We start from the raw sequence: 19,447 nt of genomic DNA, 5'->3' as shown, positions 1-19,447 counted from the left end.
AATATTTTCAGATTTTTTTTTGTCAATTCCTTGAAATCTTTGAAAGGAAAGATTTTTCTTTGTTGTATCGTTTTTGTTCATGCTTTGTTGATGTGGAATGTTATCAGAAAAGCGCGTGCATGCGCACGCACACACACATGGTTCTTTCTGTGAAAAAAAGAAAAGCATGACTGATTTTTTCCAATAAGGTTGAAAAATCAATAACTCCTATGGATTGCACATTCCTAATGAACTCAGACCTTGGCATTCTTACAGCTGCATTTCTTCTCTGTAGAATCTATAACAAGTTGAAAAGCAGTCTTTGGTTTTATTTTGAAGGACGGGGAAAATGATCACAAACACAGATTTAAGCAGTACTCAATGAAATTTAGTCCTGCCGGTTGCATTTGTGTCATGTTAAAGGTATTGTTGACAGATTCATACGAGATTTAGTAAACAGTATTAGTTTTTGAGATCAGATTAAACCACAGAGTATTGTTATACAACTACTGAACATGAGTTTACAAAGAAACAGGTTCCCTTTTGAAAAACAAAGATACTATGGGCTCCTGTCAAAAAGTTACTTGGTTCCCTCAGGGGATGAAGTATGATGAATACAGAGCACCATAAATCTGTCTGCATCTAGGAAGAATTGCACTTCTAGGCCATTGTAACATGAAGTAGACTACTGCAAATACTACATATCACACAGTAAGCAATCTTTAACCGAGAACCCAATGATTTGATAACTTCTGAAAGTCTTAAGGACACGGCACCATCCTTGTTCTTGATTTCATATGGCAGTGCATTATATCCCAGCACTAATAGCAGCTCAATCCAACAGCTCACATCAATTTAAAGGGCTGGTTCAGACATAATACTAAACCAGGAATGACAAACTTCTCCCTTTTGGCTATGAAGAAGGAATTTAGAAACTAGTAAAAGCATGGCCTCAACTGGGTTCAAAGACTGGTTTAAAACAGAACCATTTCTTTTATGCCTTAATACACTTGTGTATTTGCAGAAACTAAGGCAAGGTATTACCTTTTCCCAGATCCAAGCTACTTAACAATGACATTTCAAAATTCCTTCCCCAACCCATTATACACACAGTACCAGAAAGAATGTACTGAGATACATGGGTCCTGATAGACAAATACAACAGCTATCCTAGTCACACAATTCCCAGAGAAGGAATTGATTGTATATGGGAAAGCGCTCCATTTCAGGCAAAGTCCCAGATGGAAAGGCTCTGCTGTAAGACCCCAAAACCAGTCCAGGGATTATGGCAGATAGCTATCAGTTCAGGCAGGGGCATGGTCAAGAGGCAGCAGTTCAGGTAAATTAGTTGCGACTGCCATACAGAGCTAGTAGAAAGATATTGTTCCAACAGTTCCTTCAGCCTGGTACTGAGACTTTCAAGCTGGAGCTGCTGGAACTACACCCAGGATGATCCCCAGGCTCCTTGGACTAAGACTCCTGACTCTTCCTGAGCTACGCTAAGGTATGGGGCCTCCAGGTCATCCATCGGTGAGGAATCCTACAGCTAAAGTATGACAGAGAGAGACATAGATATGCTCCAGGACAGTGGGGGGCAAAGCTGTGACAAAGCTGTGACAAAAAGTGATAATGGATCTACATATTTTGAAAAAACTTTGAAATACAATTTCCAACATTTCTGGACTGCTGATATCTTGAAAAATGGTTCCAATACCAGAAGGTCACAGGTAAAATGTTTATTGTGAAGCTCATCCTTAGTGTGAACAGCTTTTGTAAAGCCCTCCTAATCCCTTTCTTCAATCTATACTATATGCAGGGACTATGTGTAGCATGTACATTCTACTGACTACTACATTTGGGCTCCTTCATTGTACAAACTCCTATTTGCACACTGACTTGGACTACTTCTATTTGTAAAAACTCATTTTTTCCCCACACCACATTAGATGATCAGTAATGTAGTATTGCTTGTCCAAAGTGTGACATATCTCTATTAGGAAATGGTTGTTGCTGTGCTCATAGCTCATGAACAAAGCAAAGTAGAAAACCTGTTGCCTCCTTTATTCATCTTCTTAGTTTCCTTAAGACAAGCACAGCCATGGGATAAATTGTCATGCAACCATCTCAGATCAACCTAAAAATACTCCCTTTAAAATAATTAATACATTTTGCTTTCTTGGCTCCTTAGTGAACAACAACTTGTTACTTGAACAGGAATAAAAGAGTTGGGAAGTATGTTTGGAATAATGCCAAACTAACCACCAAAATGAAAGGCGCTTCAGATGTAATGGAATGCAGGAAGACCAGCAAGTAGTATAAGCTAAGATTATTATTATTCATTTCATTTATTAATCTCTTCCTATGAAGTGGATCAAAGCAATATTATATAACAGTTGCCAAAAAGAGTAACAGTTAAAACAATTACAAACCAAGTATAGATACTGGCTGGGATAAAAATATCCACTTAGAAGGCTTGTTGAAAGATGAAAATGTTCAGCAGAGGCCAAAAAGACAATAGAAATGATGCCCGCCTGATATATAAAGGTAAAGGTAAAGGTATCCCTGACTGTCGTGGACGACTCTGGGATTGCGGCGCGCATCTTGCTTTATGGGTCAAGGGAGCCGATGTTTGTCCGCAGACAATTTTTCCGGGTCATGTGGCCAGCATGACTAAGCCGCTTCTGGTGAACCAGAGCAGCACATGGAAACACCATTTACCTTCCCGCCAGAGAGGTACCTATTTATCTACTTGCACTTTGATGTGCTTTGGACTGCTAGGTTGGCAGGAACTGGGAACGAACAACAGCTCACCCCATTGCGGGGATTCGAACCACCGACCTTCTGATTGGCAAGCCCAAGAGGCTCAGTGGTTTAGACCACAGCACCACCCTGATACAGTGGTACCTTGGGTTACAGACGCTTCAGGTTACAGATGCTTCAGGTTACAGACCCAGAAATAGTACCTCGGGTTAAGAACTTTGCTTCAGGGTGAGAACATAAATCATGCAGAGGCGGCGCAGCAGCAGCGGGAGGCCCCATTAGCTAAAGTGGTGCCTCAGGTTAAGAACAGTTTCAGGATAAGAACGGACCTCCAGAATGAATTAAGTTCTTAACCCGACGTACCACTGTATATAGCAAGTCACAAAGGGTAGGTGTCACCACACTAAAAGCCCCATTTTGAAACTGTGAGGAATGAAGCTCCTGATAAGATGGTATTTGCAGGATGCTCTCCCCTGCAGAACACAGAGACCAATTGGGTATATGAGGGATGAGATTACTTTAATTTATGATTAGGTAAGGTTACATTAATGGTTTTAGTGCCACAGATGAACCCTGAAGAAGGACTTTGCTGGTAGACTGAAGACTATTGCCCTGAGACTGAATTGCATCAGAGCACTGCACTTGTGTGCCCATTTACTCCAGGCCCAATTCAAGGTGCTGACTCCAGTGTATAAGACAAGAACTTGAAGTTGTGTCTCTCCCATGATCTGTCAGCCTGTGCCTTAATATTTTTAGGGGAGTTTCTGCTGGGGGTCTTGTCTATAAAAGTTCATTCAGTGGGGACTCAGAGCAGACTTTTCTTTTATATGGTGTCCCAGTTGTGGGGACTTTTTCCTGGTGGTGATACAATTGTCCCTCATACAATTGGTCTTCAGATGTCACATGAAGACATATTTATTCCTCCAAGTCTTTGGAGATTACTGAGCTGACTCCTGGTTGTTTCCTGCTGAATTATTTGCTGCTTTTAGTATTCCTTGTGTTTTTGGATATGTATCATAATCTAAACGTTGATGCATGGTTTAACAAACAAACAACATCTAGAGGGGCACAGGTTAGCGAACCCTGTTCTAGACCCTGTGGTAGAATTTCACCCTGAATTTTACCATGAGGCATTGCAATGGAAAATGGGAAATATAAAGTACATTCATCAGTGGAAAAGAATTTATATAGCATGTAAACACATATTTGGATGCACTTTTAACTGGATGCTTAATTAGCAGATTTTCTTAACAGCTTTCTTAAAGTGGTTATGGTCTGTTGTGAAAATCCTTCTTAATCAGGATTTTATGCAACTGTGTAATGACCCAAGAGTCTCTTTCTGGTCAGTGTACAAATCCAGGAATGATATATACTTAACACATTTAAAGTATTTTTCTCCTTATAATTTATCAAACAGTTTGCTCTTAATCAGTTATCTGAAAGCTGTGTTTTCTCTAACTGCACCATTCCAACCCAATATGCACAAGGGATATCTAATGCTCATATGGAATGCGATCACAAATCATTCTGCTCCCCTTCCCAGTTCTCCCACATAAAAGAAAATGAGGCTGTTTCTGGTTGTGTGGAGCACCTTGTGTGCACAGGCACCTAACTCCTGCAGGACGTCAACCAGGTATGTTGCTGATGTCCTTTGCACAATAAAGCACACCTACAATCCCTAATAATATTACACGCAGCTCCTATACATTATATACGGTTAGACTCATAGATCAGAGGCTACTTTCACTAAGAACAGTATAGTACACAGAACAGAACAGGAAAGAAATGGTGGGGAAATGCAACAGCAAGTATCTGCAGAAAAAAGATCTGGATCCCCCTTCCCTTCACATTTCTGCATTTATTGCATTAAAAACATGTATGTAATAATATGTAAAGAATTAATCTAGGAAACACACAATAACAACAGCAGCAGCCAGATTGCACAAAAATAGCTTACACCAGTATGCTGGCCTTTGCTCCTTGTTTCTCTGAGATTTAAAGTGCTTCAGTATATACTGCTTCATAATTCTTTTTTTAAAAAACACAGTTACTACTGCCATTTTAGTTAAACTATAGATGCCCTTGATCCAATGCCAACCTACTCTGTATTTTCCCACTGTAATTGATGTATTTCACACTTTTATTTTATTTCTTCCATCAGTTTCTCAGAACATGCTCTCTATGGAGCAGGCCATAATCAGAAATGTGGGGATTGGTATTCCAATAAGGAATCAATTAATAACGATTCTAGAGAAACAATAGTAAAATACAATTTTGTTTCTATGATGCCAGTTAAGGAATCAATGGGTCTAACCATTTGCACACTTCTTTTCTTTTCCTTGCTTTTATTATCAATTCCTATCAGAACAAAGAAACCAATGACAAATTCTGTTTGTTTTCCCTGTACCTACTAACTTTCTAAAACACAAATATAAACAAAGCAAAACAAGAGGTTCAGTCAGAAATCAATGCTGCATCTTGGAAATTACATTCAGAAAACACAACACTTGTTACTGTTATGCTACCTGTGAACTGTTACTGTAAGACTTTGAAAACAGATGAGGAGCTGATGAAGAGGTGGAAAGTGCCCAGGAGTGGACTGGAGTGAAGCCTGTGAGCTTGGTCCAGTCCGCCCCCAGGGCGGAGCCAGTACTGCAGCTTGCCCACAACTGGCAATTTGAGGGCAGGCTACAATCCCAGGTGGCTGGGATGAAGACCAAACAGGGGTTGTGCCAGCCTGGGAAAACCCCTGGCCATGTCCCTCATTGGAGCCAAGGGGATGGGGAGTTCCTGTCCTGCACTGCTGCCTGACCACATATGATAAGCAGTCCTGTAAGACTTTGAAAATAGATAAGCAGGAAGTACAGCTTATCAAATGCTGTAACCCTAATGCTGTCTCATATTGTGCTTTATTTTTTATTTTAAAAAGGAACAAATAATTATCATGAAATAAACTTTGACGTGGCATGCAAAAAACCCCCAGTAAAAGTGCTATGATACTTTAAAATCAAAGGAATGCAGATTTTTTTAAAAAAAGAAAATTAAACCCTGCTTTCTAACTTTAATGATAAGCAAGCTGCTGCCATAAAGCTTTGTGCTATGATGCTAATTTCTTTATTGGCTCACAGAGGGAATAGGTCTGCAAGAGCAAAAACACACATTCTGCCTTGCTTCATTAAAGGGAAAAGCAAAAGACGTCGGCTTAGTTTATATTCACAATGTGCTGAAAAGTTGATGGCAGCATGCTGAAAGAACCACTTTCCACTTTCCACCATTCCCAGTGGTAAAAACAAAAGAGTGTTCTCTCATCTGTACTGACGTTTCTTTGGTTTTATGAGAATTACAATCATCAATGGCAGTTACTCCTTTTGTATTTGCACAAACTGAATTTGCAAAAATAACATCATTTTTCTCCTTGTGGGAGATTCCAAGCCATTTGAGATCAGTATTTTGATGCTGAACCACTTTTGTGATCAATAAATCACTAGCTTGTAAAGAAAGAGAATTAAGTAAAATGTTATTACTAAACTAGTAAGATACTTATTTTCTCTCCCTCCCCACTTTAATGCAGCTTTCTGGATAAAATATGAGACTATAATTTCTATACTTTTAATTAATTATATATACAGGCAGCCCGCCATTTACAATGCGCGTTGGTCGTGTATAACTGAAACCCATTGAAAAAGACTGCAGACACCTGCTCTACCCTTTTAGTGACATTTCAGTGACATCTTTATGATGTTTCTCAGTCACGTCCGGGTCCACATATTGAACACACTTAAACAGGGGGCTGCCTGTATTCCAATATCCTTCACATATTAAAAAAAAGCATTAATTGCACTTTGGAATGGACCTATTACTATCATGCTAATGGTGTTATCGTTTTCAGTAGTATGGTGAATTGGGACCATGTTCAAGATATTTGGTGGACCTTTTGGAGAAAATTAAAATGTACGCAGCTGAAATTCTAGCTACATATATTATTCACTAACAGCTTTGTTATTTAGCATATACCTAAAGAAAACATAATCACCTTCTTTGTGGTTTTGACTTAGAACTCATATAAAATTGAACACATATTCTAAAGTTACCAGTGCTTGTATCTTTCAAATTTTTGTATTAAGAAATGAATCAATGTTTAATTATATGAAAAAATACCTCTATTAACTCCTGTAATTTGATGCAGAATAACTACCTGAAAATGCCTACATGCTGTCCTTCTTTGCTGTGCATAAATAACATGCCTTGTTCTTTGTAAGTTGATTGAGCTACTCTGCACTGGACTGCTAATGCATCAATATAGAATAAAGATATAATGGGATTAGGAGAAAAGCAATAAACCTGCATCTTGAATGGCAGTTTTTCAAAATTATGGTTCCCTGTTACCAATACAGCAAACCTAGTGCCTTTTGATTTACATAGTTTCTCAGAGTACTATGAAAATCTTATAGGATTTAGAATGCTATGAGTCTTATAGGATAGGATTGAAACAGGAATGAAAAGAAACAACTTGCTCGTTTGCTTGTTTGAAAACCCAAAGGGGAAAAAATAGTCTTGATGAAAGAAAAACATGTGACATGACAATTGCCATTACAAATTAAAAAATTGGATCACATAAAACCTCATCCAAGCTGCTGTGGGGGTGGGGTGGGGAGGACAAGTACAGACGGTCTCTTGCACATCAGCTGCCACTGAGTAGTTCACATCATGAAAAACCAGCTGCATGTCCTGCATCTGGAGCAACCTATTATAGGGAGAATGCTGTAAATCAGTCAGTCTACACATGCAACAGTTGCTGTAATCTGGCAGGAATTTTTGCAACTGCACAATACATTTTTCAGCCAGAGTGATTATTGGAATCATTGCTAAATTGCTGGGGACAGCCTAGATCACACATTGTGTGATTTGGCTTTAAATGATAAATGATATTAGGTGGAATTCACCCAATGAATTGCATCAATGCAGTTCTGCCTACCCTCCATACCACATCTGCACTCAAGGCCAAATGGCATGGTCAGTGTCGCATATAGTAAGACTCTTACAAGGGCATTATTTATTTTCATCCTACAATTCCTATTAATATATCAGACTACAATGTAAATCAAATTGTAAAATGTGTCTTTTGCTTCTTACCCCACATTAGTAACACTCAGGTATGTACATAAAGAACCTGAGAGGCTCAGTTACATTTTTGGTGTAAAGAGTGATAAGTCATAGGAGAATGTTTTTTCAAATATATTCAACTAGTAGCAGAAATGATTGAATTATACTGAGATAGTGCCAATACCAGGATCAGCCCTTCACCTTCATGCTAGGTCTTGATGAGGATAAAGTTGGTGGAGAATTTGTGTTTACAACTCTAAGGCATCTCCATAAAACCATACATGATGCCTGTGGAAATAATGCCACTGTCTAGCCCATCAAATGTCAAATAAATAAACAACTATCTGACATTTAGAAAACATCTGAAGGCAGCCCTGTTTAGGGAAGTTTTTAATGACTGATGTTTTAATGTATTTTTAATCTTTTGTTGGAAGCAGCCCAGAGTGGGTGAGGAAACCCAGCCAGATGGGTGGGGTATGTATAAATAAATAAATAACAATTAAATAAATATTATTATTATTATTATTATTAAACAAAGATTTTTTTGCTTACTTTTATTTTTAAAAAAGATAAAGATTGAACTTTGCAAGTTTACTTACAAGTAGTTCCACTGACCTCAGTGAGTGTGCTCCATCTGAGCTATACAAGAGAATATCACCCAGATCATTTGCAAATTTCTATATACATACAACTTCAATATGCAGCTGGTGTCTGGAAAGACATGATTTCAGTCTCAATAGTTAGCTGAATATTCTGGATTTTTCATTCAAGAATTAAAAGTATGATGCTATGATGCATTATTATAAAATAATAATGCACAGACCAATTCTGCAAATCATTTTCATGTGTGGCTCTGAGATTTTCTTCTTTTTAAGAAGCTCCCTACTTCTTATTTGACTTCCAATAGTGAGCGCCCAACTACCACCAGAGTTTATCTCTACAGTTAAAATATCTCTGTTATTTTGTCTCCAGCAATACCGTGTAATACCTTCACTCACGGAAACTGGTGCTTGACACTACAGGGTATAAAATAACATAGAAAACACATTGTTGGAACATTAACAGTTGGCTAGTGCAGTAAATACACTTCAGGACAGCAAACTCAGCTCTTTCCTTTTAGCAGTTAGATCAGCAGCTTGATCAATCCTATTTCATTTTTCTTTTCTTTCTGGGGCTTCATAAAAGTTCGAGAATTGATAGAAAAATCAATATAGCCCATGTAGACACAGGAAAGAAATATTCTTATTTAAGTCAGGAAGTTATTTACAAATATCTGCAGGATGCAGCTCTTTGAAGTCCTGCATGACACAGTTGAGAGGAACACAGCTGAGAAGTACACTGATTGCCTTTTAAAGTGGCCTAGAGAAGGAATAAGGTTGTATGTTTTGCACATAAATAAATGGAAAGGCGAAAAATGGCAACATTGTGTGGCATTTTCTAGTCGTGACTAAAGGCGCGAAGTTAAGTGACAGATAACTGATATTCCTATTGAAATTGTGTTTTATCTGTTCCTAGAAGATCATACAACAAGCAACTGTTGATTCTCAATAAAGCCTGAATATAATTAATTATGTTTTTACCCTACCAGCAGATAGAACAAAATTGTCACCCAAGTAGATGCAAGCTACAAAAAATGAAGCACACTTTAAAATTCCACTAAATTATTGATACTTAGGCTGTAATCCTAGACATATTTATTTGAGAGTAAGTTCTATTCAACACAACATGAATTATTTCTGAGTAAACTTGCACAGGAATGTGCTACTAAGACCTATTAGTGTGCAGTTACCAACCAATGGGATCACCACAGCATCTACAGCCTTTCCACGCATGGAGGCCAGAGCGGGGGGAGAGGCAGACGATTGCTGCACTAGCGAACAAGAAAATTGTGGTCATTTTGATCCTAAGAAACTGTAACGCCATTATTGTTGCTTCCTGCACCCTGGCCCCGGCGACCTCGGACTACCTGGCTGGCAAAGCCACAGTTTCTTTTACTAAACTCAGGTGTGCGTGGGAAGACTGCTTGGCAATTATGGTATTATTTCATTATAATTTTGTTTCAACATAGATTTAGGCAAATGTCATATGTTCTCTCGCACAAAAGAAGATGCAGTATTGATCACATTGGATGAAGACATTTAAATCTCTATTGTAGAAACTTTGTTGATTAAGCAGGTGGCGGCATTTGTATTCTTTATCTAGTCATGTCCCTTTTCTCACTTTCTTATAGATTGGAGTGAAAGGGCTAGAAATAACTACAGGAATATGACACCCTCTCCTCCCCAGCACTTTTTCAGAATTGCTTGCTTTTGTCAGAGGTAGCACATTTCCCTCTTTGTTATCTTCAAATTTTATCCCATCTCTTGTGGAAATGGTTTCTGCTTTTTTAAAGCTATTATTGTAATTACTTTAAGGAAATCAGTAAGAAAAAAAAGAAATCTTTGACACAAAGAGTATTCTAATGGGACAAAACTATCCAGCAGTGCTGGAAGGCAACACAATGTTCTACTGGGCATAGATTTGTTGATTACTGACTTAGCTATAACACTAGATGAAATGCAAGCAATATTCTTGATCGGCTGCAACTCTTTCCCCCTTCCCTAATACTCTCCACCCCTTCTGCTCCCTGGGCCTGGAAAAAGCAGAATGTTTGTATGATGCCTAAAAGGGCAAATGTTTTAAGGTGATCTTATCAAAACAATATCTACTGCTCTACACAGTAAGATTAGTGGTGAATACCAATAGTTACAATCTAATGTACAATATTATTGTTTTGTCATTCCAAGGAATAGGGTCCAAAAAGAAAGCACTTTTACATGGGCTTTTGCCACAGAAATATCCGATTGAATAAAATAGAATACCAAATATTACATGTATTTGAGTGTGTGCTGTTTTAAAAAATATTATACATGTGAGTAAAGCTCAGTTTAACTCTTCATTGAAAAGTGGGATCAAACACACCGCAGCAGCCCTGAAAAACATTAACAAGACTTCTATGTAAAGTATTCTACAACTCTGTATGCCAAGAGTCCTCAACCATGGGTGTTTAATCAGCCCTTCATTTTTTTAGTGAAAAAAATCAATGTTTTTAGCTTTATGATTCTTTACGTAATGCACAGACATGTGCTAAGGGTCACACTGACTCAAACAAATGCTATTTAAAGTAATTAGTTACTTGTCATGTCTATAGATGTTTAGCTCAGAATCTGTACTGTTTATTTCATGTGGGAAAGAAACATAGAAGGTAAAACATCCACCCCACCCTAATATTTTGTTTATTTTATAGTAGGCAAATCACCCATTTTCCTTAATATCACCAAAAATGGTATTAGGGGTCAACAGTATCCCACAGGTTTGCAAAACATATTTACAAACCTAACCGGTTTAAATGTGTTCTCTCATTGTTTAAATTTTTATTTGGATCCAGCAAAACTATTTTTTCATCATAGCTATCACATTGCATGAAACTTATTAATCTGGGTTTAGTGAGTTCCAAATTTAAGGCGCAATAATTTGCAAGCCAATAGCTCCCACACCTCAGCAAGATACCAGACTTAAGGGCTATTCTTAGTCATGAACCTTTAGGTGGCCCTTTTTCTCTGTTCATAGAAATGTGTGGCTGAGGGATGCCCTCATCACTTCTGGGGCACAATGTCACCGGCCTCCTTGAAAAAATTCAATACCATCATCAGATGTGATGATCAGCTTCAACACTGAAGTACCACTGCGAGACAAATTTGCTCCTCTGTAAGATCTATGGGATATGTTTACCTGCACTCCTGCACAATCATTCTTGCCATGTGAAAATAAATGCCATTCACATGAGATGTCCAATGTGGCAGCATATTTATGATTGAAATCTAGGCCCAGTGGAGGTTAACAAAGCAACAATACATTTAATGGGGCTCTGTATATATAACAACTGGGCAGTGGATGATCTAAGCAAAAAAGCAACCTCTGGTTTTCACATGGAAATCATCAAACAAATCACAGAACAAAAACAAACAAACCCCAAACTCTCATGGTAAAATTTTAGCATGTAATATGTTCAAGAATTCACTTTGCGTTGGCATATTTCTTTTTGTTGTTGCTCAGTTGTAATTTCTGTTCTATGGTTTCATTATAACCTTATCCGATGATTGTAAATCACTTCATAAGTACACCACAGACCTTCATTATCACTGCAGGGAGCTGTTTTTCTCTGTGAGTTAGCAGGTGCAGGAATGGGATAGTGGTTGCAATATGCCATATAGAAAGATCTCTGGGATCTACTTCATTGACATAAGGCCACCACCTACTGTGGCTGTTTAACTGAAGATCAGTGGCATGAGCACATTTTTAAAATGGTACATAAGGTTTTTGCATTACCACTTTTCCAGTTAGATATAGTCACTTAACCTCTTAAGATTGAAAACGCATCATTTTCAAAATATATTATATTATTATTACTGCACTGCGTGTTCTACAGTAGTTCTACAGTACTGTTTTTACCTGTAGTGAGCATCCACGTCTAGAATAGGTGAGAGTTTGTGTCAAAAATAAAATCCTGTATTTCAGCATTCTCAGCCCATTATGAGCCAAGCCCAAACCCTCTCCGTTGCTTGTACTGAGCTTAGTACCACCTCAGAAGCAGCAGACTATGTGCATTTACATGTCCTACCCTTTACACTCGAATTAATCTTGCAGTTGGTGTAATAACACTGGGGACAGTAGGGGCTGGGACTTTAATTTTATTGAGAACACTTCTGCAGCTGCATTCTGGACACCAGGACCCCCCAAGTAAACTACATTCCCTGAGGGAATCTAGGACAGCATTCCTCAAGGTCCTCCTTGCTGTGAAGCCCAGTGTTAGCACCACCACTGTCAAGGAAAGTTTTGGAAATATGGAAGAGGGTGATTTGGGGAGGGGGGGCAGGATGTGGAATCACATTTCTTCATCAGCTTGGAAAAATTATGGGGAAGTTTACTTCTATGTACAGTGGTGCCTCGCAAGACGAAATTAATTCGTTCCGCGAGTTTTGTCGTCTTGCGATTTTTTTCGTCTTGCGAAGCACGGTGTCGGGAAAGTTTTGGGAAAGCTTCAAAAATCACCAAAGTCTTAAAAAACCTCAAAAAAGGCTACCACACCGCGTTCTATGAGTTGCTCCTTGAAGTCAAGTCGCAACTGTATTAACGGTGTTAAGAAAAAGGAAACAAACTTGCAAGACGTTTCGGCCTTGCGAAGCAAGCCCATAGGGAAAATCGTCTTGCGAAGCAGCTCAAAAAACAAAAAACCCTTTCGTCTAGCGAGTTTTTTGTCTTGCAAGGCATTCGTCTTGCGAGGTACCACTGTACATGAAGCTCCTGGCAGGACTGAAGTAAAAAGAAAAAATGAAGATGCTGAGATTCACTTGTTATAGAAAAAAATAGAAACCCAAGGATAAACGTTCAAGTTAATTTTGTAAACGTTTTAAGATTCTGTAAGCTCCAATCCTAAAGCATAATAAGGCAACATCATTCTCAGTATATTTTCTATTCACCAATAATAAGGCTACAGTTTTTATACGACTCCTAAGTCCTACAAAGTTTGAGAGGAGTGCTTATGCGTCAATATTTTACACTGGAAAAACAAAGTTCAAATCTGTAGACAATGCTTTGGAAATTATTTGCAGGAAAGACTGTGACAGTGCACATTGACAGTACAGTACTTCAAAAGTGGTTGTTTTTTCCTCTCACTTGTGAAAAGCAAGGTAAAATGTTTTCTTCATAGTTTAGCCTTTATAGTTGGAACTATTAACCAGTAGGCGTAAAGTGTTATCTAGAACAAATCATATCCGAGAAATCTAAATACATTCATCTTGTTGGGTGCACAGTAACATCAAACTAAGATTGCAGTCCTATACACACTTACCTGAGGGTAAGTCTCACTGAATTAATTCGGACTTACTTCTGAGTAGATATGCATAGGACTGCACTGTAAGACACTTAGGTTACAAAAATACATGAAGACGTTTTTAAGAATAAAGACGTTAACACAAAGTTAGTGGAATAAGGTAAACCTTTTTGGAACAATTATTGATTAGACACAACATTCATATAAACCGAAATTAATCTTGAAATTTACCCCATAAATGAACCACATTAGAAGAGATGCTGCTGCTGCTGCTGTTGCTGTAGAAATGCATAAGGCCAAAACAAAAACAGAAAACCAGCCTGCATCTGCTTGGGAATATCGATTTAATGTTTATAAACTGTGTTAGAAGTATGCTATAGCAGTATGCTAGCATCACCTTTAAATATGTGCAGGATATATATTTATTTTAAAGGTCATTTCTCTTTCTAATTTAAGTGTGTGTCCCAAAAGGTTTAGCTACCCAAAGAGACTTAAAAAAAGACACTTAACAAAAATAAAAGAAAATTCTGACAAACACATCCAAATATCTTTGGTTTAAAACAAAAACAAGTCACTGGTAATAGGGCTGTCCTTTTAGAGTCTCCAGTTGCCATCATAATTTCAATTATAATTTGTCCTTTTTAAAAATGTTTCATTCACCCACCAAAGAAACGTTAAAAAAAAAAGAAATATTGAATAACTGCTTGTTTTTAATTCTCCTGGACATTTTGAAAAGAATTCGTTATCTAAATAAATGCCTCAGGGAAAAAGAAAACAGGCACACATTCTTGAGGTTTTTCTTCCAGGTTTACAAATAATGATGTGCTCAGTCTTGTATTACTTTTGTACACAACATAAGTAAATTCTCAGCAGCTATCTGGGTTTTCCATGCACAACATACATCTTGAAAGGATAAATTAAGTAACTTAGGTTTAAAATTCAAAATGGTCAAAAACATCTGAAGCGATATATGTTTGTTATTACTTTCCAGGCTGACATATCACAGTGGAGATGCAATTGTGTTAGTCATGGCACTCGGCATGATTCCAAAGCTGTGCTGAGTAGCATGCTGTTTGGAAAGGGTATACCAGCATGCTGTAGCATTGGCTCGGCCCTCCCATGCTGTGTCAGTCTATAGGCAAACACCATGACCACTGTCACAGAACAACGCATGAAAATGCTAGGGAGCTATTTCTGTAACAACGGGAAGCCAGTTCCCCCTCAACTTGACCCCTGCTCTTGATGGGTATTGTGGTGATGTGTTTTGAATGGAATATTTAATAAGCAGGAAGCATCAGGTCAGGAAGTGAAAAAAGAAGGACATTTGTTGAAACACACACACACTAAAATTTAGTTGAAAATCTCATCTTGTAGGTAATACCCACATAGAATAAATAGTATATCATTTAGTGGAAACCTAGTTTACATCAGTATACAATTTAACTTAGTACTGACTTGAAACAGATTTTCCTGCTTGGGGTTTCAGAAATGAAGCTAGTGCTGTTTGTTTGCTTATAAAAACTTAAAATCTAAATATCTTTCAATAGAAACTGATGACTGCTCCAGTTATAAAACTGCAGTTATAAAATTAATTATTTATAAAATATAAAACAACCCACATCTCAACCAAATCATAAATACAAATGCCAGCATAAAAAACAAAGACCACAATAACACTAAAAATTGGAAGCATAAGAGTCCATAAAGGGACAGCCCTTTGCCATACACAATAGTAACTATGTTTCTACAAGTTATGAAAAGAAAGCAATATGTGCCTGTTTCGGTGGCTGTCGTTTGCCTACCAATGGTGCAGTGCTCCCCATTCCAGCCCTCTCGGCATTCACATTTCCCATCTTTACAAGTTCCATGCTCTGTGCAGCGGGGATGGCAGACACGTTGGTCACAGGCTACCCCCGTCCAGCCCTCTTCACAGCGACATGCTCCGCCAATGCAGACACCATGGGTGCCACAGTCTACAGAGCACACTTCTGGAGGGAGAAAAAAGAGGAATTCGGTTATTGCCAAACATTGTCATGGGTACTGGCAGCATCTTGGATTTAGGGATTCGCACTATCATCGGCAAGATATGCAGAAGGGGTACACCTTTGGAACTCAAATGGTTGCTACGACCTACTCAAGCCTTTGCAATTCTGCTGAGAAAGCCAACAAGAAAGACCACTTCAAAGTGAAATTTATGCTACAGACATCTGAGTAAACCAGCCTAGCTCCAAGATTCACCCCAATTAATACCTAAGAAAATGAGCACATTTTTAAATCACCAATTTGTTGGATGTACCCTGAACTGCCACATCTAGATGCCAGGATGCCTCTTCATGACCATGCTACAAAATACAGCCTCCAAAAATGAAATAAATTGGAAATGTAAGTCTTTTGTATTTTGACCTTATTTATCAGCAATATATGCCAGCTACATTATCATTCAGATACCTTTTAAGGAGTGAGAGTAAGTAGGATGGAATCATGTTAGTTACCAAGAATCATATGGATACGTGAGGAGGGGACAATCAACATGGTGGGGCAAGAACTAAATTTCAAAATTACATTGTATTACTCTAATCAATGAAAAAAATAGAATGAAAAAATATGTGCCATATACTATACCTTCATGTGTGAGAGAAGTAGCAGACTCATCAGAATCATTAAGAGAGCTTCAATATAGGTGTCTGAACTTACCTTAGAAGTGTAGCAGTCACTGTAACAGTTCAGTTACTGAGCTGAATCACTGATTTGTACTATCTTGAACGAGTAGTCAAGGACCATTGACTATCAAGATTTCAAAAGGCTAAAATAAATTGCACAAATTAAATGTTTTTCTTACCAACGGAGCAGTCTGGTCCCATCCAGTTGGGATCACAGTTACAGAGGCCTGTGTCAGAGAGGTATGTGCCATGCCCACTACACTGGTCTGGGCACTGGGCACGTGGAAGTTCACAATTTAAGCCTCCCCAGCCTGGGCTGCAGAGACACTCTCCATTTACACAGATACCATGGTTGGAGCAGGAAGGATCCAAGCAATCAACTAAACACACAAAAAAACAAAAACAAAATAAACACTCTGTGAAAAAGGTCAGTGCACAGGATGTACAGTCTGAATTGACACCATTTGATGGATCTGTGCTCAGCAGGTTCCGCCTTGCTGCAATGAGCTAGAGCAAACACGTGCAGTTGTTCTTTAGGCTATCTATTTTTGGGAATCTGAAAATATAAAAAGGTCGCTCTGCTTGCTCTGGAAGAAATTCCAAAAGCTGAATCTAGTCAGAAAAACAAAGGAAGGAGAGATCACCAAAACAAAGTTGCAGTCAGGGCTAATTTGAAAACAAACCACAATATTCCAAACATTGGGATACCTAAGTGGCTTTTATTCAGTTCTAATTCTGCAGATGTTCCAACAGCACAAACCTGTACATAGCAATTTCTGTAACTGAGAGTCATTAAGAATCTAATCCTTTGTGTTTTTCTGTGGAATCTCTCAAAATAATTACCCCTCTAATTTACAAAAGCTTTATCCTATGAGAAGAGATGGAAAGGCTACAACAGAGATGAAAAGGCTCTCTCTCTTTCTGTTACCTAATTTAAGATGTCAATCTGAATGCTTAAGTCAGCATAAACCAGGTTGTCAACACAAGATATCCATATTGATAGACACACACTCCTCCCCCCCCCCAGCTATGCAAATACCAGCGCTGTTATGTTCAAGTGGGAGAGGGGCAGATTTGGTGGGAAGAATAGTACTGAACAATCCCACTAAATGTGCTGATCAGGAAAACAGAAGATCCCCAATGAACATGCCAAACAAGAGCGCAACTTTTGAAGAACTTGTGACAATTGCCTGTTTCCACGCAAGCATCTGTATCTGAAAATGTGAGCTATTTTATCCCAGCAGCTATTTTACCTGTGATGGGGTTTGGAGTCCCCTTTTCCTTAATTTCTCCTGCCACTCTGCACTGAGTAGTTCTGCGAGATAGAAATGCCACCTTGCCAAGCCCCCATCAGCATTACTGATATGAAAGTTTGCTAAGCAGCCAAAACACACATCCTTAAGTTCTGTACTTTGAATCATTCTGTGTGGCTGTTGAACAGTGGTAGTATTGGGGGTGGGTGAGTGGGATGGGATCCAGGAAGGGACACATAAGGGCACAAAATGCATTTCTTGGTGGGGTAAAACTTCCCCCCAAAATAAATATTAGCATTTTCCATCAGTAAAAGGAAAGATGGAACTGGAAGGCCTTTCCATCCACACTGCTGAGAGAAGCGTCACCACATTACTCCTTTAACTGCCATTTAACCCCACACATTTCATCAGGCTACAGCAGATATGATGGGACTTCAGAGTTTCTTCATTGGTTCACCTGAGGAGACCAATCACTTTTGGCTCCTCTTCTTAAACTCTTCCCATTCCAGCTAGATATTACAAGAAATTTGTAATTAAGAACTAGTGCTTGACTTGGCTTTCTTCTACCTTCCAAATTGTTGCATGCACAGAATAGGGCCCGCTCACACAATGGAACCTTTCTCCCTTCTCCTTCCACAACAAAGCCCTTACTCACAAAACTGTTCTGCTGGGTTGGGGGAACCACAAGAACAGATTTAGAGTGTACAGGGGCATTTGCACTAATTTGAATCCCACCCAAAATGTCTAGGAAATTCTAGCATACTTGGGTCTCAAGGATTTCAATACAGTGCCTGCTACTGCTGCTACTGCAGGACATACAAACCGTCTTGGGACTGTGTGACCTACCGCGACTGCGGGGCTGTTTGGGTTTTGTCCAGCTCTGGTGCCCTCCATCACTCCCACAGGGTCTATCAGGCCATTTTGCACTTCCACTTGCGCCTTTAGCACTCAGAAAATGACATGTGCCAGTTGCCATGCCATATCTCTACTCCTCTAGGTCTGCCATGTCCAGCATGAAAGCTAATTAGCATGTCTTTCTGGTCTTGAGTGAGGACTTGACTGCCCTTTAGTTTGATGTTTTTGTCATGTTGCTGAATAATTAGTTCAGTAAGTTGAGACCCAGCTAGGTAGGATTTTAAACAGGTGGTAAGCAGCAGCTCAGAAAATTTTGTATAAAGTCTGGCAACTGATTATGAAAGGGATGAGTTTAGAGGTTGATCAGGTCAAGGTATATATGATTAGTTGTAGAACTGATCAATAGGGGAGGGATAAAGTAAGAATTAATTAAATAAATAGTAAAGGGGAAATCAGCTATGAATTAATTAGCAAGGGAATCTAACATATACAGATGCTGAGGGAAAGGTGATGCCTCAGAGAAAGATCAGCAGCAATGTACAGGGGCAGGGGTAAATCCCAGACAAAGAGAGTTCTGAATTAAGAGAGAAAATGGTAACTTTACCCTAAGTCTGTAATCACACACACATTTCTCACTGCACCCAAATTCTCTGCACTTGAACACATATGCGGAACCAGAATTAGAAGGCCACAGGCAACCATCAAAATCAGATCCCTTTCAAGAGAGACAGGAAAAATGAACTGGCTGGCTCTCCAAGGGAAGGATAACTCTAAAGATCATTTTGGAGTAATGATGCTTTTCTGCCTTCGAGTGATTGGAGGATGACAATCCACTTGGTGGCGTCTTGTGCCCACACACAAAAACAGAAAACATTGTTACTTCCAAGGAGTATCATGAGTGTACTAACTTATAATTCTGTCAGTTTCTAATCTCTAGCTACATCTTCCCCAAAGAATTATCATAT

At 38.7% G+C, this 19,447-nt stretch overlaps 1 protein-coding gene across 25 annotated transcripts in view; it reads right to left on the bottom strand.

The window, feature by feature from the left end:
- The window catches only part of TENM2 (teneurin transmembrane protein 2), a 795,537-nt gene that overhangs the window by 76,104 nt on the left and 699,986 nt on the right, over positions 1-19,447 (bottom strand). For 17 of the 25 annotated variants that reach the window (XM_083481507.1, XM_083481506.1, XM_083481494.1 and 14 more), the window contains 2 exons: positions 16,554-16,754; positions 15,490-15,702 (listed from right to left, as the gene is read on the bottom strand). In XM_083481507.1, the coding sequence (XP_083337633.1) occupies positions 15,490-15,702; positions 16,554-16,754 (414 nt within the window). The remainder of the gene's footprint in view (positions 1-15,489; positions 15,703-16,553; positions 16,755-19,447) is intronic. The other 8 variants (XM_083481483.1, XM_083481502.1, XM_083481505.1 and 5 more) reach the window with 1 other exon arrangement.

The sequence above is a fragment of the Podarcis liolepis genome (assembly GCF_965112155.1).
Source record: "Podarcis liolepis genome assembly, chromosome: 2".
NCBI lineage: Eukaryota > Metazoa > Chordata > Lepidosauria > Squamata > Lacertidae > Podarcis > Podarcis liolepis.
This window is presented reverse-complemented; position numbering and strand designations above follow the sequence as displayed.